Source organism: Delphinapterus leucas, chromosome 6 (assembly GCF_059928025.1).
Source record: "Delphinapterus leucas isolate spDelLeu-1000000601 "Yukka" chromosome 6, BTC_Dleu_Yukka2, whole genome shotgun sequence".
Classification (NCBI taxonomy): domain Eukaryota; kingdom Metazoa; phylum Chordata; class Mammalia; order Artiodactyla; family Monodontidae; genus Delphinapterus; species Delphinapterus leucas.
In genome coordinates this window covers 68,473,779-68,492,675 of record NC_143134.1, presented here as the reverse complement: position 1 = coordinate 68,492,675, position 18,897 = coordinate 68,473,779, and the positions used below count along the sequence as shown (strand labels likewise).

General features: G+C 42.9%; 1 protein-coding gene across 1 annotated transcript in view; it reads right to left on the bottom strand.

The window, feature by feature from the left end:
• Positions 1-18,897, bottom strand: part of GLDC (glycine decarboxylase) — a 100,525-nt gene that overhangs the window by 8,737 nt on the left and 72,891 nt on the right. The window contains exons 19-21 of the mRNA XM_022573684.2: positions 10,419-10,531; positions 8,976-9,117; positions 6,463-6,574 (exon numbers count right to left, since the gene is read on the bottom strand). Coding sequence (XP_022429392.2) covers positions 6,463-6,574; positions 8,976-9,117; positions 10,419-10,531 — 367 coding nt within the window. The remainder of the gene's footprint in view (positions 1-6,462; positions 6,575-8,975; positions 9,118-10,418; positions 10,532-18,897) is intronic.

The following is an 18,897-nucleotide window of genomic DNA, read 5'->3' as shown; positions in this document are numbered from 1 at the left end:
GGTTGTTCTTGGAGGCCAGATCCCAAGATGTTCATCTTTGTTTGCAGTTTTTAAGGAGAAAAAATATACAAATATATGGCATATGGTGAGTCAGAGTAATCTGAAGTAGAAATTGTATAAACTGATCAGTACAAGTTTTAATTTTCAGTGAGTATGTGTTTCCTCTGGGCCTAACCATGACTACAGCTGAGAGTCTGAAAGGGTAAGTTGAAGGAGCAAGGAAAGAAGAGGGGTCGGGGGGATGATGGAAGAGCAAAATAAAAGTGGCTTGGCTCTAGACAGTATGGTACTGGCACAACAACAGAAATATAGATCAGTGGTACAGGATAGAAAGCCCAGAGATAAGCCACACACCTGTGGTCACCTAATCTATGACAAAGGAGGCCAGAATATACAATGGAGCACAGACGGCCTCTTCAATAAGTGGTGCTGGGAAAACTGGACAGCTACGTGTAAGAGAATTAAATTAGAACACACCCTAACACCATACACAAAAATAAACTCAAAATGGATTAAAGACCTAAATGTAAGGCCAGACACTATAAAACGCTTAGAGGAAAACACAGGCAGAACACTCTATGACATAAATCACAGCAAGATCTTTTTTGACCCACCTCCTAGAGAAATGGAAATAAAACCAAAAATAAACAAGTGGGACCTCATGAAACTTAAAAGCTTTTGCACAGCAAAGGAAACCATAAACAAGACGAAAAGACAACCCTCAGAATGGGAGAAAATATTTGCAAATGAAGCAACTGACAAAGGATTAATCTCCAAAATATACAAACAGCTCATGCAGCTCAATATCAAAAAAAACAACCCAATCAAAAAATGGGCAGAAGACCTAAACAGACATTTCTCCAAAGAAAATATACAGATGGTCAACAAACATTTGAAAAGATGCTCAACATCACTAATTATTAGAGAAATGCCAGTCAAAACTACAATGAGGTATCACCTCACACCAGTCAGAATGGCCATCATCCACAAACAATAAATGCTGGAGAGGGTGTGGAGAAAAGGGAACCCTCATGCATTGTTGATGGGAATGTAAATTGATACAGCCACTATGGAGAACAGTATGGAGGTTCCTTAAAAACTAAAAATAGAACTATCATCTAGCAATTCCACTCTTGGGTATGTATCTGGAAAAGATTAAAAATTAATTCAAAAAGATATATGTACCCCAATGTTCATTGCAGCACTATTTACAATAGCCAGGACATAGAAGCAATCTAAATGTCCATCAACAGACGCATGGTTAAAGAAGATGTGGGGCTTCCCTGGTGGCGCAGTGGTTGAGAGTCTGCCTGCCGATGCAGGGGACACGGGTTCGTGCCCCGGTCCGAGAGGATCCCACATTCCATGGAGCAGCTGGGCCCGTGAGCCATGGCCGCTGAGCCTGCACGTCTGGAGCCTGTGCTCTGCAGCGGGAGAGGCCACAGCAGTGAGAGGCCCACGTACCGCAAAAAAAGAAAAAAAAAAAAGAAAAAGGAAGATGTGGTACGTATATACAATGGAATATTACTCAGCCATAAAAAGGATCGAAATTGGGTCATTTATAGAAACATGGATGGACCTACAGACTGTCATACAGAGTGAAGTAAGTCAGATATCGTATATTAACACATATATGTGGAATCTGAAAAAAACTGGTATAGACAATCTTATTTACAAAGCAGAAATAGAGACACAGACATAGAGAACAAACGTATGGATACTAAGGAGTAAGGGGGGGGGATGAATTGGGAGATTGGGATTGACATATATACACTACTAAGTGTAAAATTGATAACTAATGAGAACTTTGTATAGCACAGGGAACTCTATGCTCTGTGCTGACCTAAATGGGAAGGAAATCCAAAAAAGAGGGGATATATATATATATATGTATTGCTGATTCACTTTGCTGTACAGAAGAAACACAGATTTGTAAAGCAACTATACCCCAACTAAAAAAAAAAAAGAAAGAAAGCGGCTTGGCTCTAAGCTTGGAACATCCCCCCTCTCAACCCCTCATGTGTTAATTATCTTACAAGGCTGAAGATGACATGGGAAAGTGCTACAGAAAGATAAGGCTTCCCAAAACCCTCCTTGAGAGCAGGCATCGAAACCTTCTTATCCTGCATCCTCAGAGTGAGTGCCTAGAAATAAATGGAACTTACTAGCTAATTAGAAAGCTTGGGTGGGCAATCAACACTCGGTCAAGCTTTTCATTTGCAACCCAGGGACCACAACTAACAGCATCAAGACTCCTGTTTCCCTGGGAATGAGGTCAAGTAGGTGGGCCATCCCCCTCTAGCCTCAGGAGGTCACTTCCCAGCCAGGGATGTGAGGGTCCAGCCTCTAAGGCCCATGTCCACCTGCCCATAAAGGCCACCGGGAAACCTCTCAGGGACAGGAATTTCCAGGCAGAGTTAGGTTTGCCTAAGGTCAAAAAGAGATAAGCATTTAAGAAATTAAAACGTAAATAAAACACTGGGCTACTAACAAAATGGCCTATCCACTGATGGGAACTCTACTTGGGTCAAACAGTGAGCCTAGCCTCCCACAAGAGCAGACACCTGTGAATTTTTTCAGTTCCTCCTTTAAAAACGCCTCACCCTACCTGAGGTAATTCCTTTCCTTATCCTAGCAGAATAAATACCACTGCTGCTTCCCCATCCCAATTCTTGGCTATCACTTCCTTGTTTCACAAAACCCTAAGCCTCAACAAGTTTCGCTGGTATTTTCAAATCTCTCAAAGAAATGGTTCATAAAGGGAAGCCTGGAGTTCATTAAAATTATTGCCTCACAGTCGTCCATGATTCCAGTCTTATTTAGAGCTGGTAAATATGATTAAGATGAGTAACGTCTTCTAATACTGCCATTAGACATTTTGGAATACAATGTGTTTATTAAGAACATTTCTATTTGGGGCTCTCAGGAGGTACGGCGATCATTCTTTTTTAGACCCTAAAATACTAAGCCTCCGATTGTATAATGAATGTGTTTACCAGACCAAACACGAGACAATATTTGGTTTCATGAACTTTGGGATTGGGTAAGAAAGTCTGTAATCACCAATCTCTTTCTGCTTGGGATGAGAAATACAATTCATTATTTAATTCTTGGATAAAATGGAAACAAATGGAAATTTCATCCATCTTTCTGTGTTGCGAATCTCCTGGGACAGTCTCTGCCCGAACCAGTCACGTGATGCCAAGCACACGGCAGGCACCTGAGCCACAGGTGCTCATTCACTTTCCTCTCCTGGAGTGCCATGCATCCCCATGCGGTCCACACCACATTCGTTCTTGCTCTAAAGAACTCAGGCTTGCATCTCACAGCTCTGTGAGCACACTAAAAACCACTGAAATTCAGTGGGTGATGTGTATGGTATGTGAATCCTATCTCAATGAAGTTGTTAAATAGACTTAATCCTAAGGAAGTATTAAATAAAAAATAACAATTAGAAGAAAAAAAAACCCTAAACCTTGTAAATTAAAGCAAAAAGATGATTTTCACCCATCAAATTGGCAAAGACATTTTGGGTTTGGTTTGTGTTGCTTTCCCAGCCTGGCACTTGGTGCTCTCTGGGCCCTAATGTGATGGTCACGCGTATGCTCTTAGAATGAAATCAATTGCTATTGTCTCTGAGGGGAAATAAGGCCATACATTTCAAGAACTTAAATGCATTCAGATCGTCTGAGATAACTTCTCTTCTACAACTCTAACCTGCAGAAATAGTCAAGGACGTTTAAAGAAAAAATCTAGGTAAAAGATGTTCATTGCAGCATTGTTACAAATGCAAATAACATGGTGGGCAGGAGGCGGGCGCGGGGGGGGGGGACCCCTACAATTACTTAAATCATGGTATATATGATAGAATCGATGTAGCAACTTTCAAAGCACCTTTAATGACGAGGAAAATAATCGCAATATAAAATAAAGTTAAAAAACAGGATACACACTGTGTTTATAATATGATCTCAATTGTCTAAAAGTAAGGTGGGAAGGAATACAGCAAAATATTCAGTGGTTATGTCTGCTTGATGGAACCATGGATCACTTACATTTTCTTCCTCAAACTTTTTTATTGTCCAAATGTTCTATGTTGAGCATATGTACATGACTTATATAATCAGACAAAACCAATACTGATGCTAATCCTGAAGGCCAATACATAAGCAGGATGCATCTCACAGCACAGGAGCTATATTTGAATTAATTAGTAGCTCTTGTAGCTTCTTTCATACCCAACAAAAGCATTTCATTGTGTTGCTTAGAGACATATTGCCCACAACTTTCTTTCCTACTCTCTGGGGAGCATTGTTAACCAGAGCTCCCGATTATTTAGTTCTTTTCTATTTTCAAACTCCAGAACCACCCTTTTGGATACATATTTACAAAGCAAGATGAGCCTTTAAATTAAAGATCACAGGTGGAGATGCACACTTCCCTGGGCTGGAGACACTAAGAGCCAAAGAGTGGCCTCGTACCCGTGGCCCTGGGTCTGGGCACTGGTTACTGACAGCTCTCTGCTCTCTCTGCCCCAAGCTCAAGACCCGTGGCTCCCTGGTCTCAGACTCTGTGCCCACAGCCCATGCGCCGCCTGTCCACCTGACTCTTAGCGCCACCCTCCCATCACCTCCAGGTTGACTTGACTCCCCCTCCTATTATTCCCTCTATTGTAGCTTCACTCTCCCCTCTTCACAGCCTCTTCCCTGGCAGCTTAAAATCATCTTGTTCTCTTATTTAAAAACAAACAAAGCTGGGCTTCCCTGGTGGCGCAGTGGTTGAGAGTCCGCCTGCCGATGCAGGGGACGCGCGTTTGTGCCCCGGTCTGGGAAGATCCCACATGCCGCAAAGCGGCCGGACCCGTGAGCCATGGCCGCTGAGCCTGCGCGTCCGGAGCCTGTGCTCCGCAACAGGAGAGGCCACAGCGGTGAGAGGCCCACGTACCGCAAAAAAAAAAAAAAAAACAAAGCTGCATCCTATTGAAGCAGCTCCTGTCCCCCTTCACCACCAAACCCCCCAAACCATGAAAGCTTCTCCCTTCTCCCAACCTCAGCCTACTTCTCAGCCCATTTCCATCTAGCATCTACCGCACTGTTGGGCCCTAACTGCTTTCCAAGGTGACCAAAGGCTTCCTAATTGTGAAAGGTAATGGTGCTTTTTAAGACTCATGAGACCTCAGTCTTTTTAAGCCACCTGCTCTTCAGCCTGTCCCTCCATGTCACGTAAGACCACCCACATGTGCGTCAGCTGACACGTGCGTGTTGTGCTGACACGATGCCAGGGACCGAGGCAGCCACAGTCTCCGCCGGGCAGGAGCTCAAGGTCTGCAGGAGACAGCCAGATGATAAACGGAGTGGGAGAATCCTCCGTGGAGGAGGGAGCCAAGAGGAGCAGTTCTCACCACCGGGAAAGGAAAGGGCAGCCTCAGGGAGGAGGTGGGGCCAGAGCAGAGGCAGGAAGGACAGGCGCCATGACAAATGCTGGGGGTTGGGAAGGGGGGCATCTAAAGCTGCCTCGGCGCAGAGCCCCCCTCGCCAGATGCCACTTTTCCGCACCCACTCCATGTAGCCATCTGCTTCAGGGGTTTTGCTCTGGCTTCTCAACACTGTTTCCTTGGGTCCCACCAATTCCAAGAGCCTGCTCTCAGATCCTGTGCCCAGAGCCACATCTCTGCAAATCTACCTGCTCCAGCCTCTCCCATCACTTCCAGGGAGAGCTTGTTCCTCCATCTCTTACTCCCTCTAAGAGGGAGGCTTACCTAACATTTCTTCACTCTCAACTAATTAGTAACTAACTCCCCTGATTCTACTTCTAACAGCATGTTCATCTCCTACTGTCTTAATGATATTAACATCCTCTTAATCCTGTCATTACCCTGCTCAAAAACCCTTCTGGCCCAACTGTAGAGTCCAGAGCCTTCCAAGGCCTTCAAAGCCCCATGCTACCTCTCCAGCCTCATCTTCATCTGCTCCCTTTCCTCCTATCCCATCCTTCAACCCACCCAACACTCCTGCCACCCAGACAACTCCTTTCTCTCCGGCTTGCTCCTGTATCTCTGTTTACTGGGGTTCTGCTACTCTTCCTTTCAGGCTTATCTCAAATGGCTCCTCCCAGAAGGCTCTCCCAACTGTTCTGCCCTGCCTCTGCCCAGTCTGAATTACTCCACTCATTCCCATGGAACTGGAGGAGGTAACGAGTGCGTGGTATTTAGGTATACGTCTCTCAGTGGTGTGGGCTCCGTGTTGGGCTGCGCTTCAGAGACTAAGTGCATGGCAGAGCCTTGCAAACAGTGATATCCTGTTTACTAAACTGAAGTGCTTTCCAATAACTCTAGGCTTTTCTCTGGTCTGTGCTAAGAAACAGAAGTTCCCCACCCTCTTCTGAAAGCCTCATCCACTAGGTCAAACTTGGTTTGGCCAAGGAAGAAAACCAAGGTGAATACAGACTAAAGTTCATACTTGCCTCTTGCACCCCGGAAAAGGACTCTGTAGTGTTTTTCTAATCTCTTGGCCATGTAGTTGGCATTTAATATAGCAATTTCTGTGGCCTGTTTAAGGCCCTTGCCTCCCATCATCTGCAACAGAGGGAAAAAGAGCCATCAGCCACAGAACAGGGAACCCAATGGACGCTAACCAAAGGTCTCCCCAGATAATCCCACTCACAAAGGAGATCGGCCTACCATCGCTCTCTGGGTTGCAGATGAGTGAAATATCCTAACAAGGATATCTGTCAATCCTCTCTAAGCCTGAAATAATTTTTGGTTTTCTCCTTTGAACAGTAATTTTATGCTTCTTATTGTAGTTACAAAGCTTAGAACAGGGCAAAACTAACTGCTGACTATTGTGTTATCTACCGAAGAAAAAGAATTGTTCTTAGGTTACATGCATTTGGGGGAGGTTTTGTTTGGTTGTTCATTGTGAATTTGAGATGCCTTGATAATTGCCAGGAATCTCATGGGATCTTGGCCAAAATCCCCACTGAATCCGTTTTGTATGGTTTGTCTTCCAATTGTCCATATTTGAGGCCTTTATGTTTAACAACTGCCAGGTTCAATCTTATTCTTTTCTGGTGGTTCATAAGTCCCTGTGATTATATGGGGTGAATGCCATTAGCAGCAAAGAGCTTAAAACCAGGACTGCACCAATTTTTACTCACTACTTTCTTCCCAGAACACCTCATATGATGGAGGCTTGATGTATATTAATACATAACTAACGTAAAGCAAATGAGAAAGCACCAAGTAAAAGGGCAGGGACGCCAAAGTCCAAAGTAAGGAGAGGACACATTTTGGTCAAAGAAGGGTTCCTAGGGTAAGAGTTAGAAACTTGAGTGGAAACTTGAAAATGGGTAGAATTTGGATAGACAAAGAGAAAGGGGACGACACTCCAAGTGAGAAGAATGGCAGAAACAAAGGTAGGGAATGGAAGGCACATGGCTGCAGCTTGGGAGGTGCTGTAGAGCCGGGTAGGCTGTGACTACCTCTCACAAGCCTCAGACCCTTGCTGGGAAGGACCTGGACTTGGTTCAGCTAGCCACTGCCTCTCGGCCTGTGCATCAGAGTCTCTGAGCAGCTTGATGGCCCAAGCCCTAACCTGCATATGCTGAATTTGATTCTCTCTGGGATGGGCCCTAGGCAAGTGCATTTTGGAAGAATCCCCTAAGGATTTTGTGCAGGCTAGGCTAGTGAGATCCAGCAGCAGAGGCAAAGGGAAGCGAGGAGAGGAGGGAGAGCCCTGGCGGGAATCTAGCAGTCCTGTAGGGAGGCTCCAAGAGGGACTGCAGCAGGGAGAGAAGATAATTCTAGAGTCCAGGTGATAAGTAACAACAGCCTGAAATAAAGAAAGGGCCCAAGGTCAGAGGGGTGGCTTAAACCCTACTTTATTTATTTCATTTTTAAACTGAGGCTCTCTCTGGTGTTCCTGGCATATGGCCAAACCAGCCTTGGGGCATTTATTTTCTATACGTGATTCATCTCCAGCCCAAATAACATTCCATAACAAATAACTCAGGTTTGTAGAGACCAAAAGGAAGCTGTAAATTAGATTCTGTTTGCAAAGAAGCAGACCTTTATGATGATTGTTTTTGTTTTTACTACTTGCAAACTAACTGGAGTATCATTTCAAAAAGCAGGTTTTAGTCTCTGGGGTACAGAATTGTTGTTCCAGCTTCCCAGAAAGTTTTCATTAAGAATCATAAATGCGACACTGTTCAAGAATAACAACCAGCCCAAAGAGTCATCTGGTGTTATTTGCATAGCTGAGTTAGGGGTTTATTTCACCAGAAGCCTCCCTTCCTCTAAGGAGGGGAGCCAGTTGGGGAAGGCTGCTCTAATTAGCGGCTGAAGAAGTGCTCCTATCCAATGCACGGTCTTCTCAGCCCAGGAGGTAGGCAGGACAGTTTGAACAAGAGCTGTATAAAATAAACTCCGGCCATAGTGTTTCTTGGAAAAACACAAAGGAAGGAAGCCTGTTCTCCGACAAAGTCTAATTACCCCCGAGAGTATAGTTCCACAGGCCCTAAAGGGCAAAGAGCTTTGGGAAACCACCACATAAGCAAATTTCTGCTATTTTCATCTTATCCTCCAGGCTCCCAAGAAATATAAAGCGAGATGTATTCCTAAAATTTATCCCAGGATCTCAACCAAGTGTAATAATTAGTATGTGCACTGTTTTTCACTTGCGAGGGGCCGTACAAATCCTACAGGAAACCAAATGACGTGGCCAGAACATCTATATGACTCATGGTACTTAACTCTGTCTGGAAAAATATATCTGGCATGTCAGTTCCTCTGGTGTTAAACCCACTATGAGAACCCAAAGGAAAACAGCCTGATGAAGAAGAGACAAAATGAGTTTTAGCTGATCTCTTTAGGAAGGTTTCTCCACTCAAGTCAGCAATTTTCAAGTCTGCAGTCTCAGTTCCCCACCCACACATCACACCCCCCCACCCCTCTAACACACATCCATAGGCCTCACCTTAATATAAGCCCATGAAATGGGCAAGATGGAACTGGAGCCCCATGGGGCCGCGCTGACGGTACCCAAAGGCCGGGCATCTTCGCTTGGCTTTACCGAAATGATGGGATGATTAGGCAGAAAAGGGACAAGATGCTTCTTCCTGTATTGTTTTTTTTAATACAAATTTAGAAGCTGTAAAAAGATCCAGTCTAACCAAACAGGCAGGTGCTGGGCCCTCTTGGGAAGCTCTATTCCTAGCAGAGGAACTCTGACATGGGAGGGACCCGGCACCTGCTAAGGGGCAGATGTTCAGGAAGTGTTCCTTCCTTCCTCCTCTGCTGGAGGCATGGCTCAGCAGCCATCAGCATCCCAGCAGCTCACCCAAGAACCGGGGCGGCGAATCTGGCAGAGACAAGCAGCCTGGAATAGCATGCAGGGCCATGGGCTCACAAGAATGTGGTGACATCCCAGCCCTACACACCCTCTCCCTCCCAGCCCCGGCTCCCACACTCTTTCCCAAGGCATCTAAGGGATACAGAAGGACGCTGCTGAGAAGAAGCCCCATGGGGTAACACATCAGAGGCCAGCATGTGAACATCAGCCACCCTGCCTCCCCCACAGCTGAGGCACTGGGCCTCCTTCACTTACTATAAATAATAGTAATCAAAAAGGAAAGAAGAAAAAAGCAAGGGGGCCAGGCTCGCAGCATTCCTGAAGACTGACCCCCTTTGGCACAGTTTTGGAAAAATGAAGATGCTCAGGAAATGGCTGCTCAGCACCATTTTCATGAGATGATTTGGCTTCATGGTGTAAAGTTATCAACTGCTACGAGATACTGCTTTAGTCTTATTCTGACTTCATCCAATTATTTCTAGTAATAAGGTCTGTTTCCTTCTTACTTATCTCAGATGTAATAAGAATTCAGGCTGCAAAGTGTTCAACATCTTACACCCAATTCACTTTTTTTGGGGGGAGGGGCGTTTAAGCTCTACTCTCTTAGCAAATTTCAATTATACAATAGTGTTCTCAACTACAGTCACCGTGTTATGTGTTAGATCCTCAGGCGTAACCATCCGCTGCTTTTAAAAAGAAACAAAGAAAAGCTGCTTAGAAGTCTAAGTTAAAGTCTGAGAGGCACTTCTAGGTGCTAATACGCCGGTTCTCAGCCATAATGCTCCGTAAAGCTCCCTATTCATCACTCTGTTAATAATCCTGCTCTGTCTATGCGTGACTGGGAGCTGAGTGTGGTCACACACTGTGGTTAACAAAATCTAAGTCTGTTTCTCCTTAGACAAACCCTAAAAGCACCCCTTTCACTGCTCCTCACCCAGCCCTTATAGGCACGCCACATGTGAAGGTATCCTGACACTTGAAGACCTCGAAGAGAAGAACAGAGAGTTTGAGACCCATCTTTGATTCTCAGTCTCCAAAGCCATCCTGCAACCAGGGCCCAGAACTCACACTCCGATGGGCCCCATGCCAGGGCCACCTCCGCCATGGGGAATGCAGAAGGTCTTGTGAAGATTTAGGTGTGAGACATCAGACCCAACGTCTCCAGGACGACAGATTCCCACCTACCACAAAGGGAAAGAGCCAAAAGCAAAAGTCAACAGCTCGAAGGGGTGTTCTGGAGAGGCGGCCATGCTGTTCCCCCTGAGAGGAAAGGCAGATGGAGCTGTTCACAGAAACACACTTAATACCGCAACCAGGCCGCCCCCGCCAGCATCCTTCGCCTTCCGTGTGCCCGTGGCCTTTAAACTGCCGGTTCTTCGGCTGCGGACAGGGGCGCTGAGTTTCCCGTTGGGAGGTAAAGTGGTCCCCCTTTACCTCCCAAATGCCGCAAGGAGGCAGGCCTCTGGGCACTAGGTACCCCACCCTCGCCCTACACATGCTGGTGTGAGGCCCTCCCAAGGCCAAGGAGGCGGAGCGCTTTCCCCAAGAACACAGTGAGTGGGACGCAGTGCCTGTCTCTTCTCCCTCCACAGATGAGAGAATTGAGACAAGGAAATTACATGCCCTGCTCGATATAAATACAACTGGATATAAACTTCAGGAGGCCAAAGTATATCATCTCTCTCGTTCACTCCCGTATCTCGAGCATCTAATACCGTGCCAGGCATCTGACTGCTCTGGCAGTCCTGCACCAGCCTCCCGGGCTTCCTCCCAGCACAGCCTGTGAGCGACAGCCCTTCCCTCGCACTTGACTGGGCCTCTGGGGCGAGGAGGTGCTGCACAAAAGGAAATCTGAGGCACAGAGAAGTTAACTGCCTGGTCCAAGATCACAGAACTAAACTGTGAGACTTGAGTTGGTGTCCTTCATGCATCACATCTTCCCATCACTTAAGAAGCCACTGAGATACTTGCATATTTAGCTGTCTCCTACCTGCGGTGTGGCTGACAAGGTCTTGGTGCTCCGGCCTGGTGTCAGGCCTGAGCCTCTGAGGTGGGAAAGCCGAGCTCAGGACATTGGTACACCAGAGACCTCCCAGTCCCACGTAATATCAATCAGCGACAGCTCTCCCAGAGATCTCCATCTCAGTGCTAAGACCCATCTCCACCCAACAGCCAGCAAGCTCCAGTGCTGGATGCCCATGCCAATAAACTAGCAAGACAGGAACACAAGCCACCCATTAGCAAAGAGGCTGCCTAAAATCATACTAAGTTCACAGACACCCCAAGACACATTACCGGACGCAGCCCTGCCCACCAGAAAGACAAGATCCAGCCCCACCCACCAGAACACAGGCACCAGTCCCCTCCACCAGGAAGCCTACACCAGCCACTGAACCAACCTCACCCACTGGGGGCAGACACCAAAAACAATTGAAACTACGAACCTGCAGCCTGTGAAAAGGAGACCCCAAACACAGTAAGTTAAGCAAAATGAGAAGACAGAGAAATATGCAGATGAAGGAGCAAGGTAAAAACCCACCAGAACAAACAAATGAAGAGGAAATAGGCAGTCTACCTGAAAAAGAATTCAGAGGAATGATAGTAAAGGGGATCCAAAATCTTGGAAATAGAATGGAGAAAATACAAGAAACGTTTAACAAGGACCCAGAAGAACTAAAGAGCAAACAAACAATGATGAACAACACACCAAATGAAATTAAAAATTCTCTAGAAGGAATCAATAGCAGAATAACTGAGGCAGAAGAATGGAGAAATGACCTGGAAGATAAAATAGTGGAAATAACTACTGCAGAGCAGAATAAAGAAAAAAGAATGAAAAGAATTCAGGACAGTCTCAGAGACCTCTGGGACAACATTAAACACACCAACATTCGAATTATAGGGGTCCCAGAAAAAGAGAAAAAGAAAGGGACTGAGAAAATAACTGAAGAGATTATAGTTGAAAACTTCCCTAACATGGGAAAGGAAATAGTCAATCAAGGCCAGGAAGCACAGAGAGTCCCATACAGGAAAAATACAAGGAGAAATACGCCAAGACACATATTAATCAAACTAACAAAAATTAAATACAAAGAAAAAACATTACAAGCACCAAGGGAAAATCAACAAAAAACATACAAGGGAATCCCTATGAGGTTAACAGCTGATCTTTCAGCAGAAACTCTGCAAGCCAGAAGGGAGTGGCAGGACATATTTAAACCGATGAAACGGAAAAACCTAAAACCAAGATTACTCTACCTAACAAGGATCTCATTCAGATTCGACGGAGAAATTAAAACTTTTACAGACAAGCAAAAGCTAAGAGAATTCAGCACCACCAAACCAGCTTTACAACAAATGCTAAAGGAACTTCTCTAGGCAGGAAACACAGGAGAAGAAAAAGACCTACAATAACAAACCCAACACAATTAAGAAAATGGTAATAGGAACATACATATCGATAATTACCTTAAATGTAAATGGTTTAATGCTCCAACCAAAAGACACAGACTGGCTGAATGGATACAAAAACAAGACCTGTATATACGCTGTCTACAAGAGACCCACTTCAGACCTAGGGACACATACAGACTGAAAGTGAGGGGATGGAAAAAGATATTCCATGCAAATGGAAATCAAAAGAAAGCTGGAGTAGCAATTCTCATATCAGACAAAATAGACTTGAAAATAAAAACTATTAGAAGAGACATAGAAGGACACTACATAATGATCAAGGGATCGATCCAAGAAGAAGATATAACAACTGTAAATATTTATGCACCCAACATAGGAGCACCTCAATACATAAGGCAAATACTAACAGCCATAAAAGGGGAAATCGACAGTAACACATTCATAGTAGGGGACTTTAACACCCCACATTCACCAATGGACAGATCATCCAAAATGAAAATAAATAAGGAAACACAAGCTTTAAATGATACATTAAACAAGATGGACTTAATTGATATTTATAGGACATTCCATCCAAAAACAACAGAATACACATTTTTCTCAAGTGCTCATGGAACATTCTCCAGGATAGATCATATCTTGGGTCACAAGTCAAGCCTTGGTAAATTTAAGAAAATTGAAATTGTATCAAGTATCTTCTCTGACCACAACGCTATGAGACTAGATATCAATTACAGGAAAAGATCTGTAAAAAATACAAACACATGGAGGCTAAACAATACACTACTTAATAACGAAGTGATCACTGAAGAAATCAAAAAGGAAATGAAAACATACCTAGAAACAAATGACAATGGAGACATGATGACCCAAAACCTATGGGATGCAGCAAAAGCAGTTCTAAGAGGGAAGTTTATAGCAACACAATCCTACCTTAAGAAACAGAAAACATCTCAAATAAACAACCTAACCTTGCACCTAAAGCAATTAGATAAAGAAGAACAAAAAAACCCCAAAGTTAGCAGAAGGAAAGAAATCATAAAAATCAGATCAGAAATAAATGAAAAAGAAATGAAGGAAATGATAGCAAAGATCAGTAAAACTAAAAGCTGGTTCTTTGAGAAGATAAACAAAATTGATAAACCATTAGCCAGACTCATCAAGAAAAAAAGGGAGAAGACTCAAATCAATAGAATTAGAAATGAAAAAGCAGATGTAACAACTGACACTGCAGAAATACAAATATCATAAGAGATTACTACAAGCAACTCTATGCCAATAAAATGGACAACCTGGAAGGAATGGACAAATTCTTAGAAATGCACAACCTGCCAAGACTGAATCAGGAAGAAATAAAAATTATGAACAGACCAATCACAAGCACTGAAACTGAAACTGTGATTAAAAATCTTCCAACAAACAAGAGCCCAGGACCAGATGGCTTCACAGGCGAATTCTACCAAACATTTAGAGAAGAGCTAACACCTATCATTCTCAAACTCTTCCAAAATATAGCAGAGGGAGGAACACTCCCAAACTCATTCTACGAGGCCACCATCACCCTGATACCAAAACCAGACAAAGATGTCACAAAGAAAGAAAACTACAGGCCAATATCACTGATTAACATAGATGCAAAAATCCTCAACAAAATACTAGCAAACAGAATCCAACAGCACATGAAAAGGATCATACACCATGATCAAGTGGGGTTTATTCCAGGAATGCAAGGATTCTTCAATATACGCAAATCAATCAATATGATAAACCATATTAACAAATTGAAGGAGAAAAACCATATGATTATCTCAGTAGATGCAGAGAAAGCTTTCGACAAAATTCAACACCCATTTATGATAAAAACCCTGCAGAAAGTAGGCATAAAGGTAACTTTCCTCAACATAATAAAGGCCATATATGACAAACCCACAGCCAACATCGTCCACAATGGTGAAAAACTGAACGCATTTCCACTAAGATCAGGAACATGACAAGGTTGCCCACTCTCACCACTCTTATTCAACATAGTTTTGGAAGTTTTAGCCACAGCAATCAGATAAGAAAAGGAAATAAAAGGAATCCAAATCGGAAAAGAAAAAGTAAAGCTGTCACTGTTTGCAGATGACATGATACTATACATAGAGAATCCTAAAGATGCTACCAGACAACTACTAGACCTAATCAATGAATATGGTAAAGTAGCAGGATACAAAATCAATGCACAGAAATCTCTGGCATTCCTATACACTAATGATGAAAAATCTGAAAGTGAAATCAAGAAAACACTCCCATTTACCATTGCAACAAAAAGAATAAAATATCTAGGAATAAACCTACCTAAGGAGACAAAAGACCTGGATGCAGAAAATTATAAGACACTGATGAAAGAAATTAAAGATGATACAAATAGATGGAGAGATATACCATGTTCTTGGATTGGAATAATCAACACTGTGAAAATGACTCTACCCCAAAGCAATCTACAGATTCAATGCAATCGCTATCAAACTACCACTGGCATTTTTCACACAACTAGAACAAAAATTTCACAATTTGTATGGAAACGCAAAAGACCCCGAATAGCCAAAGCAATCTTGAGAACGAAAAACGGAGCTGGAGGAATCAGGCTCCCTGACTTCAGACTATACGACAAAGCTACAGTAATCAAGACAGTATGGTACTGGCACAAAAACAGAAAGATAGATCAATGGAACAGGATAGAAAGCCCAGAGATAAACCCATGCACATATGGTCACCTTATCTTTGATAAAGGAGGCAGGAATGTACAGTGGAGAAAGGACAGCCTCTTCAATAAGTGGTGCTGGGAAAACTGGACAGGTACATGGAAAAGTATGAGATTAGATCACTCCCTAACACCATACACAAAAATAAGCTCAAAATGGATTAAAGACCTAAATGTAAGGCCAGAAACTATCAAACTCTTAGAGGAAAATATAGGCAGAACACTCTATGACATCAATCACAGCAAGATCCTTTTTGACCCACCTCCTAGAGAAATGGAAATGAAAACAAAAATAAACAAATGGGACCTAATGAAACTTCAAAGCTTTTGCACAGCAAAGGAAACCATAAACAAGACCAAAAGACAACCCTCAGAACGGGAGAAAATATTTGCAAATGAAGCAACTGACAAAGGATTAATTTCCAAAATTTATAAGCAGCTCATGCAGCTCAATAACAAAAAAACAAACAACCCAATCCAAAAATGGGCAGAAGACCTAAATAGACATTTCTCCAAAGAAGATATACAGACTGCCAACAAACACATGAAAGAATGCCCAACATCATTAATCATTAGAGAAATGCAAATCAAAACTGCGATGAGATATCATTTCACACCAGTCAGAATGGCCATCATCAAAAAATCTAGAAACGATAAATGCTGGAGAGGGTGTGGAGAAAAGGGAACACTCTTGCACTGCTGGTGGGAATGTGAATTGGTACAGCCACTGTGGAGAACAGTATGCAGGTTCGTTAAAAAACTACAAGTAGAACTCCCATATAGCCCAGCAATCCCAGTACTGGGCATATACCCTGAGAAAACCGTAATTCAAAAAGAGTCATGTACCAAAATGTTCATTGCAGCTCTATGTACAATAGTCCGGAGGTGGAAATAACCTAAGTGTCCATCATTGGATGAATGGATAAAGAAGATGTGGCACATATATACAATGGAATATTACTCAGCCATAAAAAGAAACGAAATTGAGCTATTTGTAATGAGGTGGATGGACCTAGAGTCTGTCATACAGACTGAAGTAAGTCAGAAAGAGAAAGACAAATACTGTATGCTAACACATATATATGGAATTTAAGAAAAAAAATGTCATGAAGAACCTAGGGGTAAGACAGGAATAAAGACACAGACCTACTAGAGAATGGACTTGAGGATATGGGGAGGGGGAAGGGTAAACTGTGACAAAGCGAGAGAGAGGCATGGACATATATACACTACCAAATGTAAGGTAGATAGCTAGTGGGAAGCAACCGCATAGCACAGGGAGATTAGCTCGGTGCTTTGTGACCGCCTGGAGGGGTGGGATAGGGAGGGTGGGAGGGAGGGAGACGCAAGAGGGAAGAGATATGGGAACATATGTTAAAAAAAAAAAAAAAAAAAGAATTTATTGAATTTGTTACAATGAAAAAAAAAAAAGAAATAAAAGGAATCCAAATCAGAAAAGAAAAACTATCACTCTTTGCAGATGACATGACACTGTACATAGAGAATCCTAAAGATGCTACCAGAAAACTACTAGAGCTAATCAATGAATTTGGTAAAGTAGCAGGATACAAAATTAATGCACAGAAATCTCTTGCATTCCTATACACTAATGATGAAAATTCTGAAAGAGAAATTAAGGAAACACTCCCATTTACCATTGCAACAAAAACAATAAAATGCCTAGGAATAAACCTACCTAAGGAGACAAAAGACCTGTATGCAGAAAATTATAAGATACTGATGAAAAAAATTAAAGACATAGAAAGAGATACAGAGATATACCATGTTCTTGATTGGAAGAATCAACATTGTGAAAATGACTATACTACCCAAAGCAATCTACAGATTCAGTGTAATCCCTATCAAACTACCACTGGCATTTTCCACAGAACTAGAACAAAAAATTTCACAATTTGTATGGAAACACAAAAGACCCCGAAGAGCCAAAGCAATCTTGAGGAGGAAAAACAGGGCTGGAGGAATCAGGCTCCCTGACTTCAGACTATACTATAAAGCTACAGTCATCAAGACAGTATAGTACTGGCACAAAAACAGAAATATAGATCAATGGAACAGGATAGAAAGCCCAGAGATAAACCCACACACATATGATCACCTTATCTTTGATAAAGGAGGCAAGAATATACAATGGAGAAAAGAGAGTCTCTTCAATAAATGGTGCTGGGAAAACTGGATAGCTACATGTAAAAGAATGACATTAGAACACTCCCTAATACTGTATACAAAAACAAACTCAAAATGGATTAAAGACCTAAATTTAAGGCCAGACACTATAAAACTCTTAGGGGAAAACATAGGCAGAACACTCTATGACATCAATCACAGCAACATCCTTTTTGAGCCACCTCCTAGTGAAATGGAAATAAAAACAAAAATAAACAAATGGGACCCAATAAAACTTAAAAGCTTTTGCACAGCAAAGGAAATCATAAACTAGACGAAAAGACAGGCCTCAGAATGGGAGAAAATATTTGTAAACAAAGCAACGGACAAAGGATTAATCTCCAAAATATACAAGCAGCTCATGCAGCTCAGTGTCAAGAAAAACAAACAACGCAATCCAAAAATGGGCAGAAGACCTAAATAGACATTTCTCCAAAGAAGATACACAGATTGCCAACAAACACATGAAAGGATGCTCAACATCACTAACCATTAGAGAAATGCAGATCAAAACTACAATGAGGTATCACCTCACACCAGTCAGAATGGCCATCATCAAAATATCTACAAACAATAAGTGCTGGAGAGGGTGTAGAGAAAAGGGAACCCTCTTGCACTGTTGGTGGGAATGTAAATTGATACAGCCACTATGGAGAACAGTATGGAGGTTCCTTAAAAAACTACAAATAGAACCACCATATGACCCAGCAATCCCACTACTGGGCATATACTCTGAGAAAACCATAATTCAAAAAGAGGCATGGGGCTTCCCTGGTGGTGCAGTGGTTGAGAGTCCGCCTGCCGATGCAGGGGACACGGGTTCGTGCCCCGGTCCAGGAGGATCCCACGTGCCATGGAGCGGCTGGGCCAGTGAGCCATGGCCACTGAGCCTGCGCGTCTGGAGCCTGTGCTCCACAACGGGAGAGGCCACAGCAGTGAGAGGCCCATGTACCGCAAAAAAAAAAAAAAAAAAGAGACATGTACCACAACGTTCATTGCAGCACTATTTACGATAGCCAGGACATGGAAGCAACCTAAGTGTCCATCGACAGATGAATGAATAAAGAAGATGTGGCACATATATACAACGGAATATTACTCAGCCATAAAAAGAAACGAAATTCAACTATTTGTAGTGAGGTGCATGGACCTAGAGTCTGTCATACAAATTTGTCATACAAATACCGTGTGTTAACACATTTATAT